The sequence below is a fragment of the Callorhinus ursinus genome, unplaced genomic scaffold, assembly GCF_003265705.2.
Source record: "Callorhinus ursinus isolate GAN/ISIS: 27379988/994484 unplaced genomic scaffold, GSC_fseal_2.0 scaffold23, whole genome shotgun sequence".
NCBI classification, from domain to species: Eukaryota; Metazoa; Chordata; class Mammalia; order Carnivora; family Otariidae; genus Callorhinus; species Callorhinus ursinus.
This window is the reverse complement of record NW_027397085.1, coordinates 10366490-10387639: the sequence shown is the minus strand read 5'-3', so window position 1 is coordinate 10387639 and position 21150 is coordinate 10366490. Positions and strand designations below refer to the sequence as shown.

General features: G+C 41.9%; 1 protein-coding gene across 5 annotated transcripts in view; it reads left to right on the top strand.

Annotated features, from left to right (window-relative positions):
- MAST4 (microtubule associated serine/threonine kinase family member 4) overlaps positions 1-21150 on the top strand; it is a 546892-nt gene that overhangs the window by 153865 nt on the left and 371877 nt on the right. For all 5 annotated transcript variants that reach the window (XM_073905392.1, XM_073905391.1, XM_073905390.1 and 2 more), the window contains exon 2: positions 751-904. In XM_073905392.1, the coding sequence (XP_073761493.1) occupies positions 751-904 (154 nt within the window). The remainder of the gene's footprint in view (positions 1-750; positions 905-21150) is intronic.

The following is a 21150-nucleotide window of genomic DNA, read 5'->3' as shown; positions in this document are numbered from 1 at the left end:
AAAGCTCTCAGCTTTTCCCCATTGAGAATGATATTCGCTGTAGGTTTTTCATAGATGGCTTTTATGATATTGAGGTATGTACCCTCTATCCCTATGCTCTGGAGAGTTTTGATCAAGAAAGGATGCTGTACTTGTGACAGGTTTTCTTTTAAAAAGCAATAAAGTGATACAGGGATGTATTGATTTGCATTAAGGGTTGCGGTGCTTAGAAATTGCCCTTCCCTGTGCATATTTGTGAGCACCAGCAGCTTGTGGATTTTCTTTTGTGGACAGCTAAAGCAGTGATCTATTGATTCTTTGTAGAACAATATTATTCATTTTTTAGAGAGATCATGACCCATGGAAAGACATATATTTGACACAGTGACTAAGGACACATGTACAAGCATAGCTTTATCAGACATTTCATGAAATGGTACTTTTCCTTCCTTCATTGGACTCTAACAACTTATAGTGTATTAAAAAAAATACTGCTTACGTCTACTAAACTTGATTTCATGACCCACTAGTTTGTTGTGACCCACAGCTTAAAAATCATTGCTATTGAGATTTTGCAGTAAGCCAGAATGTTTTTCAGATGCAGAACATGACAGTAAAACCCTGAATTGTCTAAAGTAACCAAATGAGCAGCAGGCTTGGGTGGGAGGGATTTAGAGAAGGATAAGAGAAGAGGAGCCCAGGAGTTGGCGTTGCATGCTGGCTGTGTTGACAGTGTCCTCAGTGAGTGACATCCCTTCTTTCTCTCTGCAGCTTGACCACATACTCTCCCCGCCACCCATGCCGTTTCGGAAGTGCAGCAACCCAGATGTGACTTCTGGCCCTGCAAAGTCGCTGAGGTTTAAAAGACAGCTGAGTGAGGATGGTCGAGAGCTGCGGCGGGGCAGCCTGGGAGGGGCTCTGACAGGTGAGTCCTGAGTGACAGACCTAGCAGAGGAGGAACCTCATGGACCCACCAGCGGGTCCTGACAGGTGCCCGAGTGCCACGTGTGAAAACCTGCCTGCTTCAGAATGGGCCTGCCCCTCTGCAGACTGCTTGGTGAAAGCGGATCTAATCCAGAGGGCAGTAAAATTGAGGATTTTACAAATGAAGTTTCTTACTGAAATAAAATTTATGTACAATAAAATGGACCCATGCTAAGTGTCCATGTGTGTGGATTTTGGCAAATGTATACTGCCGCACGGCCACCACCACAGTCGAGATACCGAATGGTTCTTCGGCCCGATCTCGTCATTCTCCCCCCCTCCTCCTTTCTCGGCCCCAGGCAACCAGAGATCTGCTTTTGTCACACGGCTTAGGTTTATCTTAAAAATTTAACATGAATGGAATCAGTACATGTTCTTTTGTGGCTGGCGTCTTTCGCTCAGTATGTTTTTAAGATTCATCTATGTTGGTGCATGTATCGGTAGCGTATATTGAACTTGATAAGAAACTGCCAAACTGTTTCCAAAATTGTACCGTCTTTACATTCCCACCAGCAACAGATGAGTGATCTGATTGCTCTGTATCGTTGCCAACTGGTGGTATTGCCAGCCTTTTTAATTTTAGCCATTTTAATGGATGGATAGTCCTATCACATTGTGGATTTAATTTGTATTTTCTTGACGACTAAATGATGTTGAACATCTTTGCATGTGCTTTTTGGGCATTTATCTTCTTTGAAGTATCTCTTCAAATCTTTCATCCTTTTTTTCCTTTCACGCTCTTTCATCATTTTGTAAAAATTAATTTAAAAACTTTTCAAATACAGAGAACCCACAAATCACTTGTGGTGACTTGAAAGATGGCCAACTTAAGATAATTTTAAGCATTTTTTAATAACTCACTGTATAAATTTTCATGTTATGTGACTTTAAGTCACTGGAGGTTCAATTTCTATTTCATTCTGAGTGCTTTTTCCCTCTAAATATAAATATCTTTGGAGAAACTCTTTTTTAAACCCCAAAGCAGAGTTTTCTCTGTACGTGATGCTCTACTGTGCCAGTTCTTAAGTGGTCTGAAAAATAAGTTGAGTTACTCACATTTTTTGGAGAATTACGGATTTTGACTTTCTGGAGATGAGATTTCTGGGAACAGAAATGATTCTGACAGTAGGCTCAGTAGAGTCTAGAACATTTGCCCCATTGTGGCATACTGCTGGAATGCAGGGTGAAACTGACGTCAGGCCAAAGGGAAGAAATTCATCAAAAACTAAACAAAACAAAACAAAAAAACACAAAGAAACCTGCTGTACTTCACTAAGTTTAAGTAAATGTTCATGCCTGAGTTTTACTGGTATTCTTTTAATGCTTGTTGGGGAATTTTTCTTTGCTTTCCTTGTATAGATTCAGACTATTTGCTTTTTTCAGGGAGATCCTAAAAATTAGGTAGTCCAACCTTTATTTTGTAGGTGGGGGGAATTAAATATTAATGGTTAGAATACTCATCCCTTTGCTTACTAATTTCACTTAGGAAATTTACTTACTTTGGTTAAACTATTTTAACCAAAAGGAGGGGCCGTGGGCAATAATGAGACTCTCCAATTTTTGCTGGAGGAGTTGACTTAAAGCTTTAAAACAATGTAGGGGTATAGGTGTTGATGCAGATATCATGACATTTGGCTTACAGCTTTAAAAAAAGAAAATCTGCAGTTGATTCCCATTTCATAATCTCAATAGCTCTGGCATTTCTACTCTTACAAAATTTGGTGTGCTATACAGTTAATTTAGATAGTTAAATGTTAGGTCAGATAATTTAAAAAAATGTTTATTAGCCCTTAGGAGAGAGAGAGAGCTTAAAAGAATCTCACGAACATCAGTCTGGTTTTAAAAACAGTTGCTTGTAAGTTTTGTTGGAATATGAAGAAAATGTTCTAATTAGTCCTCTAAATAGCTTAGCTGAGGATTTAATGGAAGAATTTATGCAAAGCACTTAGCCACTGATGGATGGCTATTAGTATTATGTGCAGCATGAATTGAATTGCAGTTGATGGAAAACTTGGGCTTCTGAACATCAGTTTGGGTACCTTATCCACTGAGTTTCTACTTTGTGTCAGGCAGTGTGCTAGCGGCCACTTGGAGCAGAAAGAAAATCTCATTTCTGATCTTTAAGAAACATAGTTTCCACTAGTTATAGGCAGCTATGAATAATCACATGTGATCTTACCTTGGAACATAACTTGTTGCTGAACTTAATTAAGTCAAAGTGGTTTTGCCATCAGAAGTCTGTGCTTGATAGATTTTGTATGGTAAAGACCAGCCATCTTCCTCTTGCTTAGCCCTGTTTTAATCTAAAAGTCTTTACTTTGGCAATTTTCTACTGCTTTCTTTTTTTTTTTTTTTAAAGATTTTATTTATTCATGAGAGAGAGAGAGAGAGAGAGAGAGAGAGAGAGAGAGGCAGAGGGAGAAGCAGGCTCCCAAGGAGCAGGGAGCCCGATGTGGGACTCGATCCCAGCACTCTGGGATCATGACCTGAGCCAAAGGCAGACGCTTAACCATCTGAGCCACCCAGGCGCCCTCTACTGCTTTCTTTAAAACAATTTTCTTTTTTTTTTTTTGTGAAGGCTTGTAGCTTGAAACTTTTGCCACCCAATTATCTTTGATAAGTTTAATTAAACTCAGCTTTTTGAGAGGAAGATCTGTGATGTTTTCATCTTCTTATCACTAATAATGATAGCTAACTTTAAGAGCTTACTGTGTGGCATGCACTGTTTGCAGGGAATTACATTTATTGACTTACTTAGTTCTTAAACATATTTATCCACTTGTGAGGGAGGCAGTCTTATGCCCATTTTACAGATGAAAACTCTGAGGAACAGATAGTTTGAATAAATGGCACAAGATCATGGTGTTCACAAATAACAGAGCCAAGACTTGACCCTGAGTGTTGTGGCTCCAGAAAACTGCACTGTTCCTAACACAGAAGGTACTTAGTAAACTCTGACAGGCTTAATTGGAGTGACTCCTAGGTGGGAAAGTTTATGCTCCTTTGGAATCCAGGGCTGACTCTCTCTGTTGGTGATCCTTGTCCCTTAATTACAAAAGTGAATTAAAACCATGCAATTAATCCATGGCATGAGAGTGCATGTCCATCAGCTCAGGCACGTTTCAAGCTTCTGTGGGCATTATGTCTGCGAATTTTCTATTGGCCAGAGCAGGTCATATTATAAAGCCCAGAGTCAAGGTCCGGAAGCATGTTCTACCCACGTGATACCTTGGCAAAGGTGCAGATGTACAATGCTGCAGGGGAGCAAAGAATTGGGACCAATAACTCCATTTGTCATAATTGGCCTCTGTACTATAAACAGTTCTTTACAATAAGAATATTTGCGTGTGCCTATTTTTTAATTATAACAGTGATGTCTGTTTAATGTAGACAAATTAGAAAATGAAGGGGAAAAAAAAGTGAGGAGCCCTTACCTCCATCATGCACTGATAGCCATAGTTGAACTTTTGACATTTTCTTCCCTAACTAAAATTTGGGATTACTTAAAGGTATTAGATTAAAGGAAAAAACCATCAGTACCTTTTTTACAGGGCTAGCATTTAAACAACAAAACCAGAGCTTACTATGTCCAACTTTGCCTGAAAAAAGAAAAACAACTTTTTTTTTTCTTTTTGGAGGCGAATGGTATTTTCTCTCTTCATGGCCTGCAACTTGCTAAATAGGCACCCAGAAACATCCAGTAAACACTGAGCTGTGGAGCCCCCTAATGAGTAAGAGGAGCATTATTTTAATCGTTTTACAGACCCCTAATTCAAGGCATAAATATTTGATAAGGTGCCTGACAATTCACAGCAAGGAAGCTGCACAGTGCAGGAGAGAACCTCAGGATCTTGAGTGCTGGCTTCTTGATAGGCAAAGGAATGCCCTGAATCCTGGTCCTGAATTTCACAACTGGGATGTATGTTGCAGCCCTAATAGTCATGATCCTTTTCCTTATGAAGAAAGTTGTGTTTTTCAAAACATCGTGGCTTGTTTGGAATGTAAAACAAAGAGGATTCTATATATGTTTGCAAGTTGCTTCTAATAATAAACCAACTTTGTAGATAGTATAAACCAGAATTTCTAACACAGTTAGGATCTGGTGTTCTATTTTGGGGGAAATATTGAGACATTTTTCTTTCTTGAACTATGGAAATCAGTTTGGAATGATACCTGAAAAAATTTTAAAAGCATTTCAGAGGGATTTTACTTCAAGAGGGAAAGGGAAAAACAGCACAATCCTAGACAACATTTTTTTCCTTTAAAATTAACCTAGAGGCCTTTGTGTTTCAGTGCTGTGTAGAGCTTAACGGGTTTCTCATCATAGATGCCTCCTTAGCTTAGTAGGTGAGACAAAGAATTGAGATTAAAGTGAATTTACATGAAATAAGACTTTTTTCTGGAAAGCCTTGATATTTAGTAAATACTGCTCCTAAATCTTCTCCTTGATGCCCTAGATTTATTTTCATAATTCCATCAAAAGAATGTCTAGACAAAGTGGTGTTTGTTAGGATGCTATAACAAGCAAACCAGAACGTATCAATGGCTTAGCACAATACTCATTTATTTCTTGTTCATGTACGTGTTGCTGGTTAGCAGGCAGCTGTCTTCCTCATGGTGAGTCAGGGACCCACGCTCCTTCCATTTCCTGGTATTATTCTTCCGTGCGGCCATAAGACACTGAGCTTCCAGCTGAGAGAAGTGGAAAAATAGAGGCGAAAGCTTTCCAACTTCTTAAAAGTCCCAGCCTGGAAGAGACACATTCTTGTTTATTCATATTCTTTCTGTCAAGATTCTGTCACATGGTCACAGCCAAATGTCAGTCTGGTGCCGCTGTGGGGGGGCACTAGAATGGTCCTTGCCTCTGTATACAACTACACAAGAGGGAGTGACAACATGGTGCTTGGCCTGAGAGAGAAGTAGGTTTTAATAAAGAAAATGGGATAAATTCAGTTTTCAGTATGTTAAGTTTGAATACCTGTAAGACTTGCTAACTGGGTATGTCAGATAGGACTGTGGAATCACAGAAAGGGAGAGAATTGTATTTTGGGAAGGAAAGGATTAGCTCCATCTCAGAGAGGAAAATGATGATAAGAAATTGTCTTTGGATTCAACAATAGGTCACTGGTTGCCTTGGGGAGAGTAGGGAGGAGTGGAAAGAAGCTAGAATGGAGTAGGTTAAGAACAAACGGTAGTTAAGAGATGAGAGGTAGCTAATTGGTTGATAGCTGAGTGTAGGTGGCTCTTTTGAGAAGTCGTGCTGGGAGGGGGACTAGAGACATGGGTAGGAACTGGAAGGGTATGGGGTCAGAAGGAGACATCTTAGTATGGGTCCATGTGAGTGTGTTTGTCAGGTGCTGGTGTGCTGAAGAAAGATGATAGTCAAAGGGAAGTGCTTTGGGAGGAACCCAGCAATGTATCTGCAGCACATGTAAGAAGGGTGGCTTTTTTATAGGAGAAGGGGCACTTCCTCCCTTGAAATAGGAGGAAGGAGGAGCAAAAGGATGCAAAAACTGGTAGTCTAGATACATCTGTATCATGGAATACTATTCAGCAATAAAAAGGAACGAACTGTTGATGGGGCTGACAGCCTGGGAATTAGACTGCATAAAAAAGTATGCTGTTTAATTCCATTTGTATATGCCATTCTTGAAATGACACAGTTGTAGAAGTCCAGAACTGGGGAGTGGTTGCCAGGGCTTAAGGTGGGAGGGAAGTAAATGTGACTATAAATGGGTGACATGAGGGAGGCTCTGGTGATGGGCATGTTCTAGATCTTGACTGTGTTGGTGTCATTCTACTGATGGTTATGGTATACTATAGTCTCGCAAGGTGTTACCATTGAGGAAGACTGGGTAGAACGTAACTGGGATCTCTGTGTATTGTTTCTTGTTACTACATGTGAATCTACATGTATCTTGAGAGTAAGAAGTTTCATGTTTAAATGTCTCCTTTCCATATCGCTGTTTTCAATAAATTTGCTTAATAAAAAGTAGGTAGTTTAATAGATTTGGTCACTTCACTTGTGTCAGTGCATTATGAGACCCCTGGGTAGTGGTCAGGAGGGTTATATGGATGTGGAGTAGAGAAGGAAGTCATAGAGTCGTGGAGAACAGGAAGGGAGCTATAAATATAATTGGATTGCTTGGAAGCATCGACAACCGATTTAAGGTCTGAGGTCCTGAATCAAAAGTGAAGGCTGTCTGCATGTTTGAGGAAAATGTTAAGACACCAGGGAAATGGGTGTACTGGGAACAGTATTTCCACAGAACATAGCAGAGAGGCCTGGTTGAGGGTCATTTAAGACAGTGGTGGGGGGGAGGGGGGCCGAGCTGTGTAAGAATGAGTGGAGTTCTGGTGCCTTTAGTGGAATTGCTCAGTGGTGGAGTCAAAGCCCACGGGAGCTTGAAAGGAGGACTGGAAGTGGGGACCTGGGCGTGTGGTTGTGTTGGGGACTGAGCATTGTGTGGGCTGAGTTGGACTTAACCAGGCCCTGAAGGATGAGTGAAATGTTAATATTTTGAAATCTGGCAAAATTTGAAACTCTTAAAGGGCAAAGACATTTACAGTTGTTGTAAATGGTGCTCTCTTGTGATGCTCTCAGTTTGGCTTCTTGGCTCTTGGCCAACAAAGAGAAAACCCCAGATCCACAGATAATTCTCACTTAGGGTTGTACTGGTTTAAAAACCTCCTATTTCTATTTGTTTTGCTGTTTGTCAATGTTTAAAAAATTTCCAGGCTGAAAGCATATAAGAGGGAGCAGGCATTGTTTTAAGTTGGTTTACTGTTTTGTTTTAGAACTTGTAAAATTGTGTAGTTCATCAACAATAGTTGATTAAACTGGAGGATGTCTACCCATTCTTCTGGGTTGCTAGGCAGAGGCAACTCCTTTAGCATCTTCTTCCTGGTGAGAGTGCTGGCTTTTAAGTAGCCTTTAAACCTACTGCTGTCTTCACCGCTCCTATGTCCATTTATGTCTGGATATTTTGTTGGTATCTAGATGGTCTAATTAGAAGATGACTCTCGTGGTGTATTTTTGTTGTACGATTTCTCCTTGTCAGAGTAGGAAAGCCTCCAGAGATTTCTACTTAATGGGGCCTGCAGCTGTTAGCCGGTTCCTTTGGCAGATGCTGCCTCCCAGTGGCTCTCTGTCGCGGAGCCTTCTGCTGTGGCTCGTCTCCCATGCAGATGGCCTACCAAGCCATCATGACTCCCCCTAACAGGGTGATTGTAAGGTGGTTCCCAGGCCCCTGGTCACCTGCTGCTTAGGAATTGCCATGTGGCCTCCTTGTTCAGAACTAGGCTGCAGAGACCTACTTGAAACTCCAATAGCTCTTTCAGGTCTTTGGTACCACGGAAGTCTTCCCAAGAGGTGATGATGTCAGGCATGCGGGGAGAATTAATTAAGGCGTGAGTCTACATGAGGACTTGAACAATCAAATGTGGTCATCGTCGCTCAGATGAGAAGATGAGGCTGTTAGCCTTGAAGTCATGTGAGCTCCAGAGAGTGCTGGGAGCCAGCCTTCGTCAGCAGAGCTGGCTCATCAGAGAGCTGTTGGACAGTTTTGTACCAGATCGAGTTTGAAGGACTTAAAAATTAGTTCTGAGTATTAAGATGTTGATAGAAGACTCAGTTTCTCTTAAGCTTTTTGAGGTGCCTTCTGCAGAGCAAAAAGTAACTTGGGCCTTACATCATTGTTGACCTAGAATTTCAAGGTTGCTAGGGTAGGAAAAGCAGCTGAATACTAGAACTGAACCATTCTCACTTGCAAAATAAGGTCCCCTGCTTGATATTCTCCTGTATGGTGGATGTGGCAAATCAAATGTTGTACCTGAGCGTCTTTAAAATACACCAAGGAAGAGTGTCTTTCAAAGTTTTTACTGGTATTACTTTAAAAGCTGTGTGTGTCTAAATAGATAAGGAGGCTCTCTGTATCAGTTAGGTTAATGAAGAAACTTTACAGAAACAAATGAAAGATAGATGGACATCACTAGACTTCCTCCCCGTTTCAGTCTCTCTCTTGCTCTCTTAATGTCTCCCCCATATTTTTTGTGTTCTTGTGTGGTTCTATAAATAATGGACTTTGGTTCTTCCTGGGAGAAAAATGAATTTATTGAATCCTTATGTCAAAGATTCAAGTTGTTTGTTATTCAAATTCTCTTTGGACTAGAAAGTTGATTCTGGGGGGGGGCGGGGATGTGTGTGGTTTGGGGGCATTTTTATCAAGGGGTTGATTTTTTTTGAACGGGCCCAGTCATGTTCTGTTTTATTTTCTCTCCGCTGATTTTATATTTGTGTACATCCCTGACATTTTGTTTTGTTCCAATAGGGTATACTGAGGCCTGCATGGCTGGACGAGTTTTTCTTATCCTTTATGAATTGTCTAATTTTAGGTTCTGAAAAGTGTGCCAATTCCAAGCTTATCCTCTCTGTTCCTTATGTGTATCATCTATAAAAGACGAAATGGTTTTAAGTCTCTGTGACACTTCACTATATATGTGAAGAAGCCACAAAAGTTGATTATATTATAGTTAACATGAAATACAAATTGAAGTAATAGAAAATCAGTGTTGCCTGTTAAATCCCACATAGAGCCCTCCTGGAATGATGAGGGAGGGGAGATAAGGTTGGGGAAGGCCAGGGAGATTTCCGGCCATGCTGGCGCACCTGTATGCAGCTGGACATGGGTAAGTGACGTTTTCTTAACATGTACAGTGAAACCACAGTGCAGCTGCACAGAGGTGCATGCAAGGTGCTAACTGCGCATGTGCTGGAATCTTCTGGAAACTACAGGCATGGTAGTTGGGTGTGACACAGTAGCAATTAGGGGAGACGTGTGTCAGGAAGAGAATGGGATACATGGATTACACTGAATAGGGTTTAAAGACCGAGAGCTAGTGACTTGGCTGGGTGGAGTTAGCATCTTGATATGCTACACACTGATGTTGCAGGATGTGATAGGAATCATGGAATTGGGATCAGAGGCCCAGATTCTAGTGAGAAATACAGCTCTAAGTAAGGCGTGTCTTAGTCTCTGGTTCTTAGTTTAATCATCTGTAAAATGAGTGGATTGGATCAGACCGTCTCAAAGACCCTTTGAGGTTGAGTAGTAAATAATTTTTGCTACCAAGATGAGAGAGGGGGGACATCTTTGCAGAGACTGGCTGCCCTTCTTTTTCTCCCTTCCCACATAAAACTTGCTCCATTGTTGAGCACGCAAGCCCACTCTCTCCTCTGGGGGAACATTCCAGTGATGTCCTGTCATCGGCCTCTGAAACCGAGTACCCCAGGCCCTCCGTCTCTTGTTTAAAACTCATTTCCAGTGGCTAATCAGAGATCAAGAATGTAGACCTGTTTCTTAACTTCCTGGGTGGAAACGGAAAACAAAGCTGACTTGATGTCAACTCTGCCGTGGAAAGAGTAGGCAAAGAAATGGAAATGCCACCAACCGGGAAGTTTAAAGATTTATAAAAATTAGTGTTTCTGCTATATTAATGACTCCAGTGGTGGTAGCCTGCATTTGTCATTGTCATGTTCCATTGTCATTCAAGTACTTAATCAACGCATATTGTCAGGGCTACATTTATTTTCCTGCATCCTGCCTGGCCAGATCATTTCTCCGTTCTCTGACTCAGTGTCACGTGCCCTGCGTCACACCAGGGCCAGAAGGGAGAGCTGGAGGGTCAGTCGCTGCTTTGCTTTTAACCCATTGCTAACTTGTTCACGGCTGGGGGTGAAACTTTTAAAAAGAAAGTACAGCATTATGGAAATGTCTGGTTCCCTTTTTCTGAACAAGAACACAGGTGGAATCATTTCCACCTTAAATGATGAATGCTGAACCAAATTAGGCTTGAAGGATCTTGCATAAGGTGGCAGAGTTCCCAGCATCAAGTCCCTGTAAAAGAGAGTCCTGTATGTGTGTAAAGTAACGTAACTGGACATGCAGTCTGCATTGACATGCACACATGCGCGAGTGGCTCTGTGCCCTCGATTGTTACTTAATGTCCCATAATGTAGGATGTGCCTGTAGTTTTGCCTAAGATCACTCTAGAGGACAGGAACAATCATATATGTCAATGTCCTTTTTTTTTTTTTTTTAATTCTGAAGCAAATTTCTTTGGGCTCAGTACAAGGAAAACAGGGCTTAAATTAGTCTGCTCAACTTAAATTCTTTCTTTGGTTAAGTAGTGAGAGTTGGGTCACCCACTGTGCTTGCCTTCGTTACCAGGAAAGTCAGTGCAAAAGCATTTCGTTTTTCTGCTGTGCTCCATTCACTAGGTTTTGGCTGCAGCGGCATATATAAATAATAAAAAAAAAAGGGAAAATGATACACGTACAGACTCACAGCAGTAAGGGGCGCCTGGGTGGCTCAGTTGATTAAGTGTCTGCCTTTGGCTCATGCCCTGATCTCAGGGTTCTGGGATCAAGCTCCGCGTTGGGCTCCCTGCTCAGCAGCAAGTCAGCTTCTCCCTCTGTACCTCCCCCTGGTTGTGCTCGCTCTCTCTCTCTCTCTCAAATAAATGAATGAAATCTTTAAAAACACAAAACCTCACAGCAATGAGATGCCTACTTAAGTGTACAAAACAGGGAAGTGAAACTCATGATCCTTTACTCCATTCAAATTCCATTCCAAACACCTCTTCATATCACTTGCTGATTCTTCAACAGCCCTACTTGAACTGTTTCCTCCCCCTCTGTTGCTTACATTACTCTCTTCTTAGGGGGTGGGTCACTTTACATTTTCTATTTTTGGTATACCTATCATCCCTTTTACTAGTTGATAAATTCCTCCAGGAACTTTTCCTTGTATCCTCAAAGCAAAATTTCCTGCAGTGCACATATTAAGTGCTCAGTAAATAGGGTTGCCGGACAAAATGCATGACACCCAATTAATCATACCAGATAAACAGCTAATAATATTTTTAGTATACTTACGTCCAATATAAAATTTAGGGCATATGTATTCAGATTTATTTGAATTCAGAAGTATTTAGGCATCTTTTATTTTTATTTGCAAAGTCTTTCAGTAGACTGGAATGCTTTTGTACCTAGGCCTTCTCAGACATGCTGTCTCATAGGGACATTCGTGGTAAGAAACGCAAGAGGTTAGAGGCCTTAGATTTTAGTACAATATTCTTTTCTTATGTTTTTTTTTTTTTGGATCCTCTGGTTGGTTAGTCAACTCAGAGACAGGACCATCTTTGTGGACAACCCCAAGCAGACCTGGTACATGATATCCTCTTTGATGTAGGCAAGGCTGTATACAACGCTGTTGCCATGCTTTCAACAGTCATAGTCTTCTCTGTGGATTCATGTAATGAGAGATTAAGTGCATTTAATGGAACTCTTAGAAGAAAATGATCAGACTGTCCGTCTTGAGAGGTGGCTATTTGGAAGGTGACTTGAACAACCAAAGGGCTACCTTCCCCCACCTCAGCAGCAAGCACACTGATTTCCCCATAATCATGGCTGAATTCTTTAAAAAGGAATGCTGACGAGTCTAATGATATTGTTACTTCAAAGCATGAAGAACTGACCCTGGAGTTCAAGGCTGCTTAATGCCCTCCAAGCTTTCAGAAGAATTCAGTCACTAAGGAATAGACCAGAAATGGGGGGTGAATTCCAACCCTATACCTCTCATTAATTTCTAAGCAGTGCTGAGGCAGTCAGGAGGATAATAATCATGGCTTTAATTTTTCTCTTGTTAAAAACAAGGGCAGTGTTGTGTTAGGTTTTGGAAAGCACTTAGTGATTTGTTGGAGCTAAATTTGGGGTATCGATGGCAGTTTGGATAACATCAGTTCTTAGATTTTGTTGCTTTTAAACCAGGTAGGAGGGACATTAACTTTCCTACTAAGAGAGGCCAGAGAGCAGGCTATACACTCCCTGGTGGAGGTCTCTCTCCCCGAAAATGGAGTCTTTAACACACTACCATTTGGAATCCCTGGGGGAGATCTACTATATGGTACTTTTTGAAGGATCATTTCATAGTTGTGTTCTAGATTTTTTTTTTTGCTTACTCATTAACCAGTATCAATAGACATCTCTGAAGACAAAAATACTAGTTTCTTCAGTAAGTATAGACACTGTTACTAAGGAGGAAGAATTTCAAATCTACTTGGAAGAAATGTCGGCTTGGGACTAGAAACTGTTCCAAGTAAATATATGTGGAAGTACATTGTTAGGTGAATTAGATTGTGTATATAAAAGTTTCCTTGGATAAACAGAACTTGTTGGGAAATTAGGACTTGTCTGGAAATTTCTGCTTGGATTGTGACATAGAGTTTGTTTTCTCACCTTGTGGCTGCCTTTGTTCTTTTTGTTTCTCTTGTAAAGCTCCTGATGGCTAGCTCCTCCTTGGCCTCTGTCATAAGTGTTTAGATGTAGGGCAGTTGTAAGAAATGTTCAGCATCTCAGGGCTGCCAGTGACATTTGGGTGTGTCAATCAAAGCATCTTAGTGTGCAAAAGAATGGAATTGTGTTAGGATTCATAATTTCTCCCAAAGCAAGATGGTAAGTACAAATTGTCATCTAGTGTTTTGAGGCCAACCAGCTTGTTTTGAAAAGATAGAGTATTTTGTGGAGGTGTTGGACTTCTTTGGAGATGAGTTTCAGAAGTGAAAATCAGAGCCAAGAAAAGTGACAAGTAAGGCTGCTGAGTCTTTGCCATTATTGTTACAGACCTAACGAACCAAATTTGAGTATTTTTCTAGGCAACGTGGAACCACACAGTAATGGAAAAATACGAACCCTGGTAGAAATATAAATGAGAGATAAAATGGAGAGTTGCTATGCACAGACATGAGGCATGTGATCATGTCAGAGTTTGGTAGCTTCAATGTCTGGGATGTGACATAGGGCTGCAAATGCATATGAGGTACAGTCCCGGGTGACAGAGTTTGCAGTGGAGAGAGCAGGTTGTGTATTACAATAAATGGGACTCTCCGTGCATGGAGCCACATAGGAACAGGGAAGGCCAGCGGTGCCTTGGGGGTATGGGTTCAATGCCCATGATGCCAAGATGGGTAAAGCATCCTGGATGGGGACCTAAGCCACCACTGAACACAAATTGTGTGTTCCACACTGTGCTGGGCACTTGACATGTGTTACTTACTGTCATCATCACTAGAGATCTGAAAAGAGAGCTCAGAGAGGACAAGAAATGTATCCAGGGTTCTCTAGCTAATAAATAGGGAAACCAGGTTGCAAACCTGTGTCTGCCTGGTTTCTCACTCTACACTGCTGAGTTCACTTGATGAAGGAATGAGAGCCAGTTATTCCTGAAGTGTCCTAAGCTGGAGAGAATTTGATCCTGTCTGAGGCTGATGCCAAGAAGTAGGATGCCAAGGGCAGGAAGAGGTGTTCTGTACTGGAAAGAAGAGGGGATAAGTCATTGTGTATCCCAGGACTTTTCTTTGCCGGATGGTCTGAGAGGCTCTCTGTTCACATTCTCAGTTAGTCCTCACAGCCACAGTATGGGCCTGCTCGGTCATCTCCATTCTACAGAACATGTGCTGGAAACTGGGATGTAGGAGAATAAGAAGTCTGACTACAGCCGTGAGGCTACTACGTGGCCATAGGCTGGATTTCAGCCTCCTGACTGGATGGACTTAGATTCAACAGTTTCATGAGTTTAAACATGGTACCTATTTCCAGGATCCAGAGGGGGCAGTGAACATGTTTAGATGGAAAGATGTTTTGGAAAGAATTGGACAAACTGGGTGGGGAAGTCAGAGTGTGACGGGGGAGGAGAGGATGACTCCTACTCATTTGGTTGGTGTTTTGAAGCGTGCAAGATTCTGGTCCTCCTGGGGGTTTTAGAAAGGTTTGGAGGCAGATGGGGAAGAGGAAGGAGCAAAAGGAAGGGAGAACGGGGAGCTTGACAAGTAGTTTAACAGCTGCTCCACATATCCGCAAACTGACTCCGAGAAAAAAATGGTTCTATTTATTTGCCGCTTCCTTCCATATATCTTCCCAACAGCATTCATCAATATCTGTCATTTCCCAAGGGGTTTAGGCATGTCTAGCAATTCATTCTGCTGAATTATATTTCAATACGCGGATGGAGGGAGGCCAGATTGCAGATGTTAACTCTGACCTATGCCCAGTGTTGCCTAGACACGGCCACCACCCAATTCCTAGGTGCCCTCACGCAGACAGCTGTTCCGAGGCATACCACTTGCTCTCGGATTCTTGAGACGACGTTCTCATTAGAGTAGGCTCTGTTTAATACTTAAGTTGTCCCATTAGCCTTTGGTCTATACAGCTAGTACTTAGGGCAAAACCATCATGTATTTTTTTATAAGAATTTTAAATTCAGATGGTTATCATCTGAATGGAGACATTTTGGTGGTGGAGGTGCAGCAGGGATTTGCTGGCTAGGGCTGGGTCTCATTGCAGAATGGGAGAATTTGCTGGGTGTTGTGAGTACTTATAATAATAGGAACATTGCAGTTTACTAAGCTCTATTTCATGTATTAGTTCATTTGATCCTAGTATCTTCCTGTATTAGAGTTTGAGAGTGGTAATCTTTGTGGATGAGAAGAAATACTTCCTTTTAAAGAGCAATTTAAGGGAAAACAAAAGAAAGGAAAAAGAACAAACGTATTTCTAAGTACAGATTCAGGTTGTTCCATTTAAAAATGTACGGTGTGTTGGCATTTTCCCCCTCTTATCATAAAATGCCAAGGGCAACATGGTGGCTGTCTCTGAGGGTGAAGAGAGTACCTTTGAATCATGTTACTGTATTGCCCACAACTAAAGTTACTTTTGATATAAAACTTCAGCTGTAGTTGATAGTGGTGGTGGCAGCCAGAGATGGTTTGTTCAAAGGCTTTGACTTCTGTATTGTAGACGTGAATATGCTGTTATTTTTCCACAGTCCCTAGTGTTCTCATGGTGTGAAACTGGCCTTTCGCAACTCCCTGAAAGCTGTGTCATGTACCCAGTCTGGGCTCGGTACACTCTTACTTTCTGCTACCTGCTCTGCTTGTGGCAAGTTTCCTTCTGAAGTGTCCCGTGCACTTCCTCACCAGGCCCTTGTGGTTAATATCGTTGCCTAGCCATCCTTTGTTAAATATAGAATGCTGGTGATAGTATTCTACACAGTGAGATTGGGCATCACCATTGGATTTGAGTCTTGCAGCAGAACCGAGGTTTAGAATTGGCTGCATCGTGCTGTTGGTTGGGCTCAGACCTTGGTGTTTGGATTGCATCCCATGCGTTGACTACCAGCCTCTCAGAAGGCATGCGTACTCTCTCCATTCAGTGTTCAGTTTCCCTGTCAATTAGAGATCCCTGTATAGGAAGCAGTGATGTCTTTAAGGACTTAGGGTCAAGGCTATGCTTTGGACTTCCCTTGTGTGAGTAAACACACAGTTTTTTTTTTTTTTTCCTTTTAAGGCAAGAATAGCAGCTTGGTATAGGAGTCAGTGAACTTCACTCTCTGGTCACAGGTCTGTTGGTTTCTCAAATTGTATTTATTTGTGCCATTAAGAAGAATGATGTAGCAGCATTGCCGATGCTGTCTAGGTATAGTTATTCTTTTGCAGTGGGACAAGAAATTGGAAGTCAGTCACCCATGTGAGAGGGAAGATGGAAGGAACCATGTCTCTGTGTTGTAGTAGCAGCTGAAGATGAATAAAGGGAGGCTCTAATTGCTGGGAGTGTGACAGTCGCTATGATGAGGAAACCAATGTTTAGGAGTGAGCAGTGAAGCAGAGAAGAACATCTTGAGGATGATGGAGTATACTTGAGGACAGTGGCTGCTGACTCAGGCATTCTCCCCGGCTTCAGCCAGTGACTTCTCCCGGCCTTTAACCTTTTTCCATTTCTAAATTTGGGAGTGCCCTGGGAAAAACTCAGTTCTTCTGACTTGTAAATGATTCAAACAGCTCAAGTTATTTAAGTGTAATTTGGAAGAGCAGGTGCTGACTTGGTTTAATGTGGATGCCTCCCAGACAGTAAAACAGACTTATTTTACTTTTTCTCAGGAAGGTGCATAGTTTTAGCTAAGCAAGTGAAGGTGGTTGTGTGTGTGTGTGTGTGTGTGTGTGTGTGTGCGCGCGCTTTAAGATATACATAAGAAAATTCACCATTTTAACCATTTTAAGTGTCCAATTCAGCAGAATTAAGTACAGTTACAGTGTTGTACAACTGTCACCGCCATCCATCTCTAGAACTTCGTCATCTTCCCAAACTGAAACTCTGTATCCAATAAACGGTAGTTTTCATCCTCTCTTTCGCTAGCCCCTAGTATCCGTGGTTATACTTTCTCTCTCAGTGAAATTGACCATTCCGGGAACCTCAAAGAGGGGAATCATGCAATATTTGTCCTTCTGTGTCTGGCTTATTTTATTTATTTATTTATTATTATTTTTTTAAAAAGATTTATTTATTTATTTATTTGACAGAGACACAGCGAGAGAGGGAACACAAGCCGGGGGAGTGGGAGAGGGAGAGGCAGGCTTCCCGCCGAGCAGGGAGCCGGATGCGGGGCTCGATCCCAGGACCCTGGGATCATGACCTGAGCCAAAGGCAGACGCTTAAGGACTGAGCCACCCAGGTACCCCTGGCTTGGCTTATTTTATTTAGCATGTCTTGGAGGTTCATCCATGTTGTGGCATGTGTCAGAATTTCATTCCTTTTTAAGGCTGAACCAAAGTTCCTTGTATGTACGTACAACATTCTGGTTATCTGCTCATCCCCCAGTGGATGTTTGGTTTGTTTCCATCTTTTGGCTCTTGTGAATAATACTTCTATGAACTTGGTGTACACATATCTGTTCAGGTCCCTGCTTTTAGTTCTTTTCTTTATATACCCAGAAGTGGGATTGAGCAAGGGAGCTTTTAGTAGGAAGCAGGGAGGATGAAATAGTGGGATGTCCCTCCTCCCACTTTAGAGGTGGACGTGAACTTTCAGGGAGCTACTTTGAGAGCCTCATCAGATGCTCAGGTCAGCAGCAGGCTGGTAGCCAAAATGTAAAGATGAAAGATGAGGGTATGAGCGTGTGGCCCTGTCTGCCTGCTCCTGGCACCAGCATGGTGGTAGCTTCATATTGTTCTTTTTGTCCCCAGGCCCTTGAGTCCCGTATTGCCACACCCATTCGCCTTCCCTTCCTCCTGTGGCTCCCTCTCACCCCCTCGCCAAAACCCTTGAGAGCAACATAGCTTCTCCCTCAACGTCTTTGTGTTCCTGGTTGGTGCCTTAGAGGGATAAACAAACTTTTTCAGAGTTTTATGTATACCTGAGCCCCAGAAGCCATATCCAAAGACTGCTTTGTTAGTAGTTACTAGGTCTTATTTTTCCTTTGATGGCTTGTTTGTAGTCTAAGAGAAATTACCCAAAGTGTAAGACTGTGGACTGACTGCTAAATCTATGTTGCACTTCAGGTGATAAGGAACTTCTTACTGGAAGCTTTTAAATCTAGCCAGGTACCATTATTCCCAGATGATAAAGTAGTTCTCCAGAGGCTATATTTAATTCTTTATATAGCCATTCTGCTAAAATTATTGCTGACCCGGTATTTTCCTACTTCAGAGGGATACTTCATGCTTTGGGGGGCTTTGAAAACATGTATTTCATTTTTGAAAGCATGCATTTATGGAGGTCTTCTTGTTTCTTGGGATCAGGATGGAAACAAAGGAAAACACACCCCATTAAACAGACCATATGTAGCCTTCATAGAACCAATGTGCAGTGTAGGTCTAGGCTCAGCAATCTGCTTATTTTAATATATAATCTTAAAGGCTGCATATCTTCCATTCTGTTAAGTAGAGGTCCCGTGACCAAAACAGGAACAATAACCAATATAAAAGCCCATTCAAGTAACTCATACCTCCATGATTGAAGCCTGACAAGTTCTTACATCAATCTGGCCAACTGATTTCAGTTTTAATCTGGACCTCTATTTATTGCTTCTAAATTTCTAGTTATGTCAGTAGAATATATGTAATAAATGCTATAATAAACATATCAGAATCTTATAAATGTGTTTCCAAAGAGCATAGAGCTGATCACAGTTCCAGTTGTAACAGCAAGCTCAGTTTGGTATTAAAATAAAGCAGCCAGATTGGTAGGCAAGCTCACCTCTCCTACAAGAAATTAGGAATGGTATTATCCATTAATTTCCACCCTGTGCAGCTGAATAATGCAGTTGACAGATGCTAATTTTCTTAAGTTGTAGGCAGCAAATGATGCATGAATACAACAGCAACACACTTTTTAGAGGCTCTTGGTAGTCATCAGAAAGCGAATTTATATGAAGTTCGATGTAGTCACTAGCAAGTATGGCGCGATGTTAGTGCCATCTAATGACTGCCTTAAATCCATCTGTTGTCCTCTTTTCCCTATTAACACTAATGGGGGTCTAGGCAGGAATAAAAACCTCCCATGTGTTGTGCTAACAGACCATTCAATTTATAACATTCATGTGATTCCTAAGGATAAAACTCATGCAAGAATAATGACATCCAAAATCTAACCAGTGACAGGATTACAAATACTTCATTGTGTATGTGTGTGTTTCCTAATTTAATTATTTTTCCTGTGGCTTAACAAAAGTTTATTTCTTGCTCCCCTTATCATATATAGCGTCATGGATAGCTTTTTGTGTTTCTTACTTTTGTAAGTTGATGTTATTGAATGTCCACTGTATGATGTTTTTTTCTTTTTGGATTTTAGGAACACCCTGTAAGTTTACCCCTATTTCACAGCTGAGGAAACTGAGACTTGGGGGAGTTCAGGAAGAAGTGATGGAATCGTTTTTGGGGGTCAGAGTTGGTACTCAGCAATTAGGCTGTAGAGTCAACCATAACACAACTGGAAACTTTTATTGTTTTATGTCCTGTTGGGTTTGAAGACTGTATGAGGTAAATATATGGACTAAGTTGAAAAACTTAGTTCAAACTGAATTCCCAAAACTGATCAATTATTGAACATCAAAATGTCTCCTTTGGGTTAGGGTCTGGTGAAATAATAAAAGAATGGAAGCCTGACGGGAGAGTCTCTCCTTGACCAAACTCTAGCCAGGTTCCTCTGAGCCCTCCTTCTCAACCAGGCCTCAAACTTGGTCAAGAAAGACACGACCAAACACTAGCATAGGTTCTCACAGCTCAAGGCAACTTTCTTAGCATGACCCCTAGTCCTCCTGAAGCGCCTGCCTGAAAAAACTCAAGGCTGTCACAATTTTTTCTCTTTGGCCAACGGGTAGGGTCTCTTTCTCCCAGGCTCTGTGGGAGGGTAGAATCTGAATTTGGTAAATGCCAGCTGGCAGACAGAGCTGGCCTGGTCAGTTACATGGAAGGAGCCTGTGTCATTTTTCACTTCCCTCACTCTCGACTGAACCCCCACTGGCTCCCTGCCCTACTCCCTCATTCTCTTATTAAAACACTCCGTGATTGTGTACAAATTGAAGGTGAGTTCAGTTCACACTGGACTCTCTTTTCCTGATGCAGTAGTTACTACTGATTAAAATCTGTCCTTATCACTTTAGTGTTGCACTTGGTTTTCCTTTGATAAGGCACATGTCTGGCCTTGCTGCCAAGATGAGCCTTACATATGGTACAGTCGTACATAAAATGTATGGGGTGGTGGTAGACAGAGTGACTTTGGAGGAGAGGACGCATGGGCCCCTGTTAGTAGTGGTCTCTGCTTGCTTTCGAGTGCCCTGTGAGAGCTAATGAAACTGCAGTGTTCAAAGTGCTTCAGAGTGAATGGAGGGAAGAGAGGTGGTTCTGTTGCTTGTGCCCCTCCCCCAGTGCTTGTTCTGAGTCTGACCTTGCATGTGAGGCAGGGCTGGATTCCCTGAGCTAGGATCCTAGCATATGAATTTCCTACACCGAGGATTTATTCGAGAACTGTCCCTGTTTCCATTCTGCTCTCCCACTGGCACAGAGGGAGTCTTTCCCAGTGTCCCCTGCCATGACTTTCTTTCCAGGACCGTGGAAAGTGTCTTCATGGTTCCCTTTGGCTCCAGTGCTTCATGGGACCTCTCCTCCCGCTCCTTGCTTCCCTACCCAGACCCACTGGAAAGTTCCCACCATCAGCAAATCCCTCCCTGACGTGGCCTTAGGGTGGAAGGAATGTGCTCCTGGCTGGGTGGAGCAGATTAGATTATGGAGATTATTAGATTATGGAGCACATGTTTTGATAGGAATTGTTAAAACCAACATTATATAATAGCATAT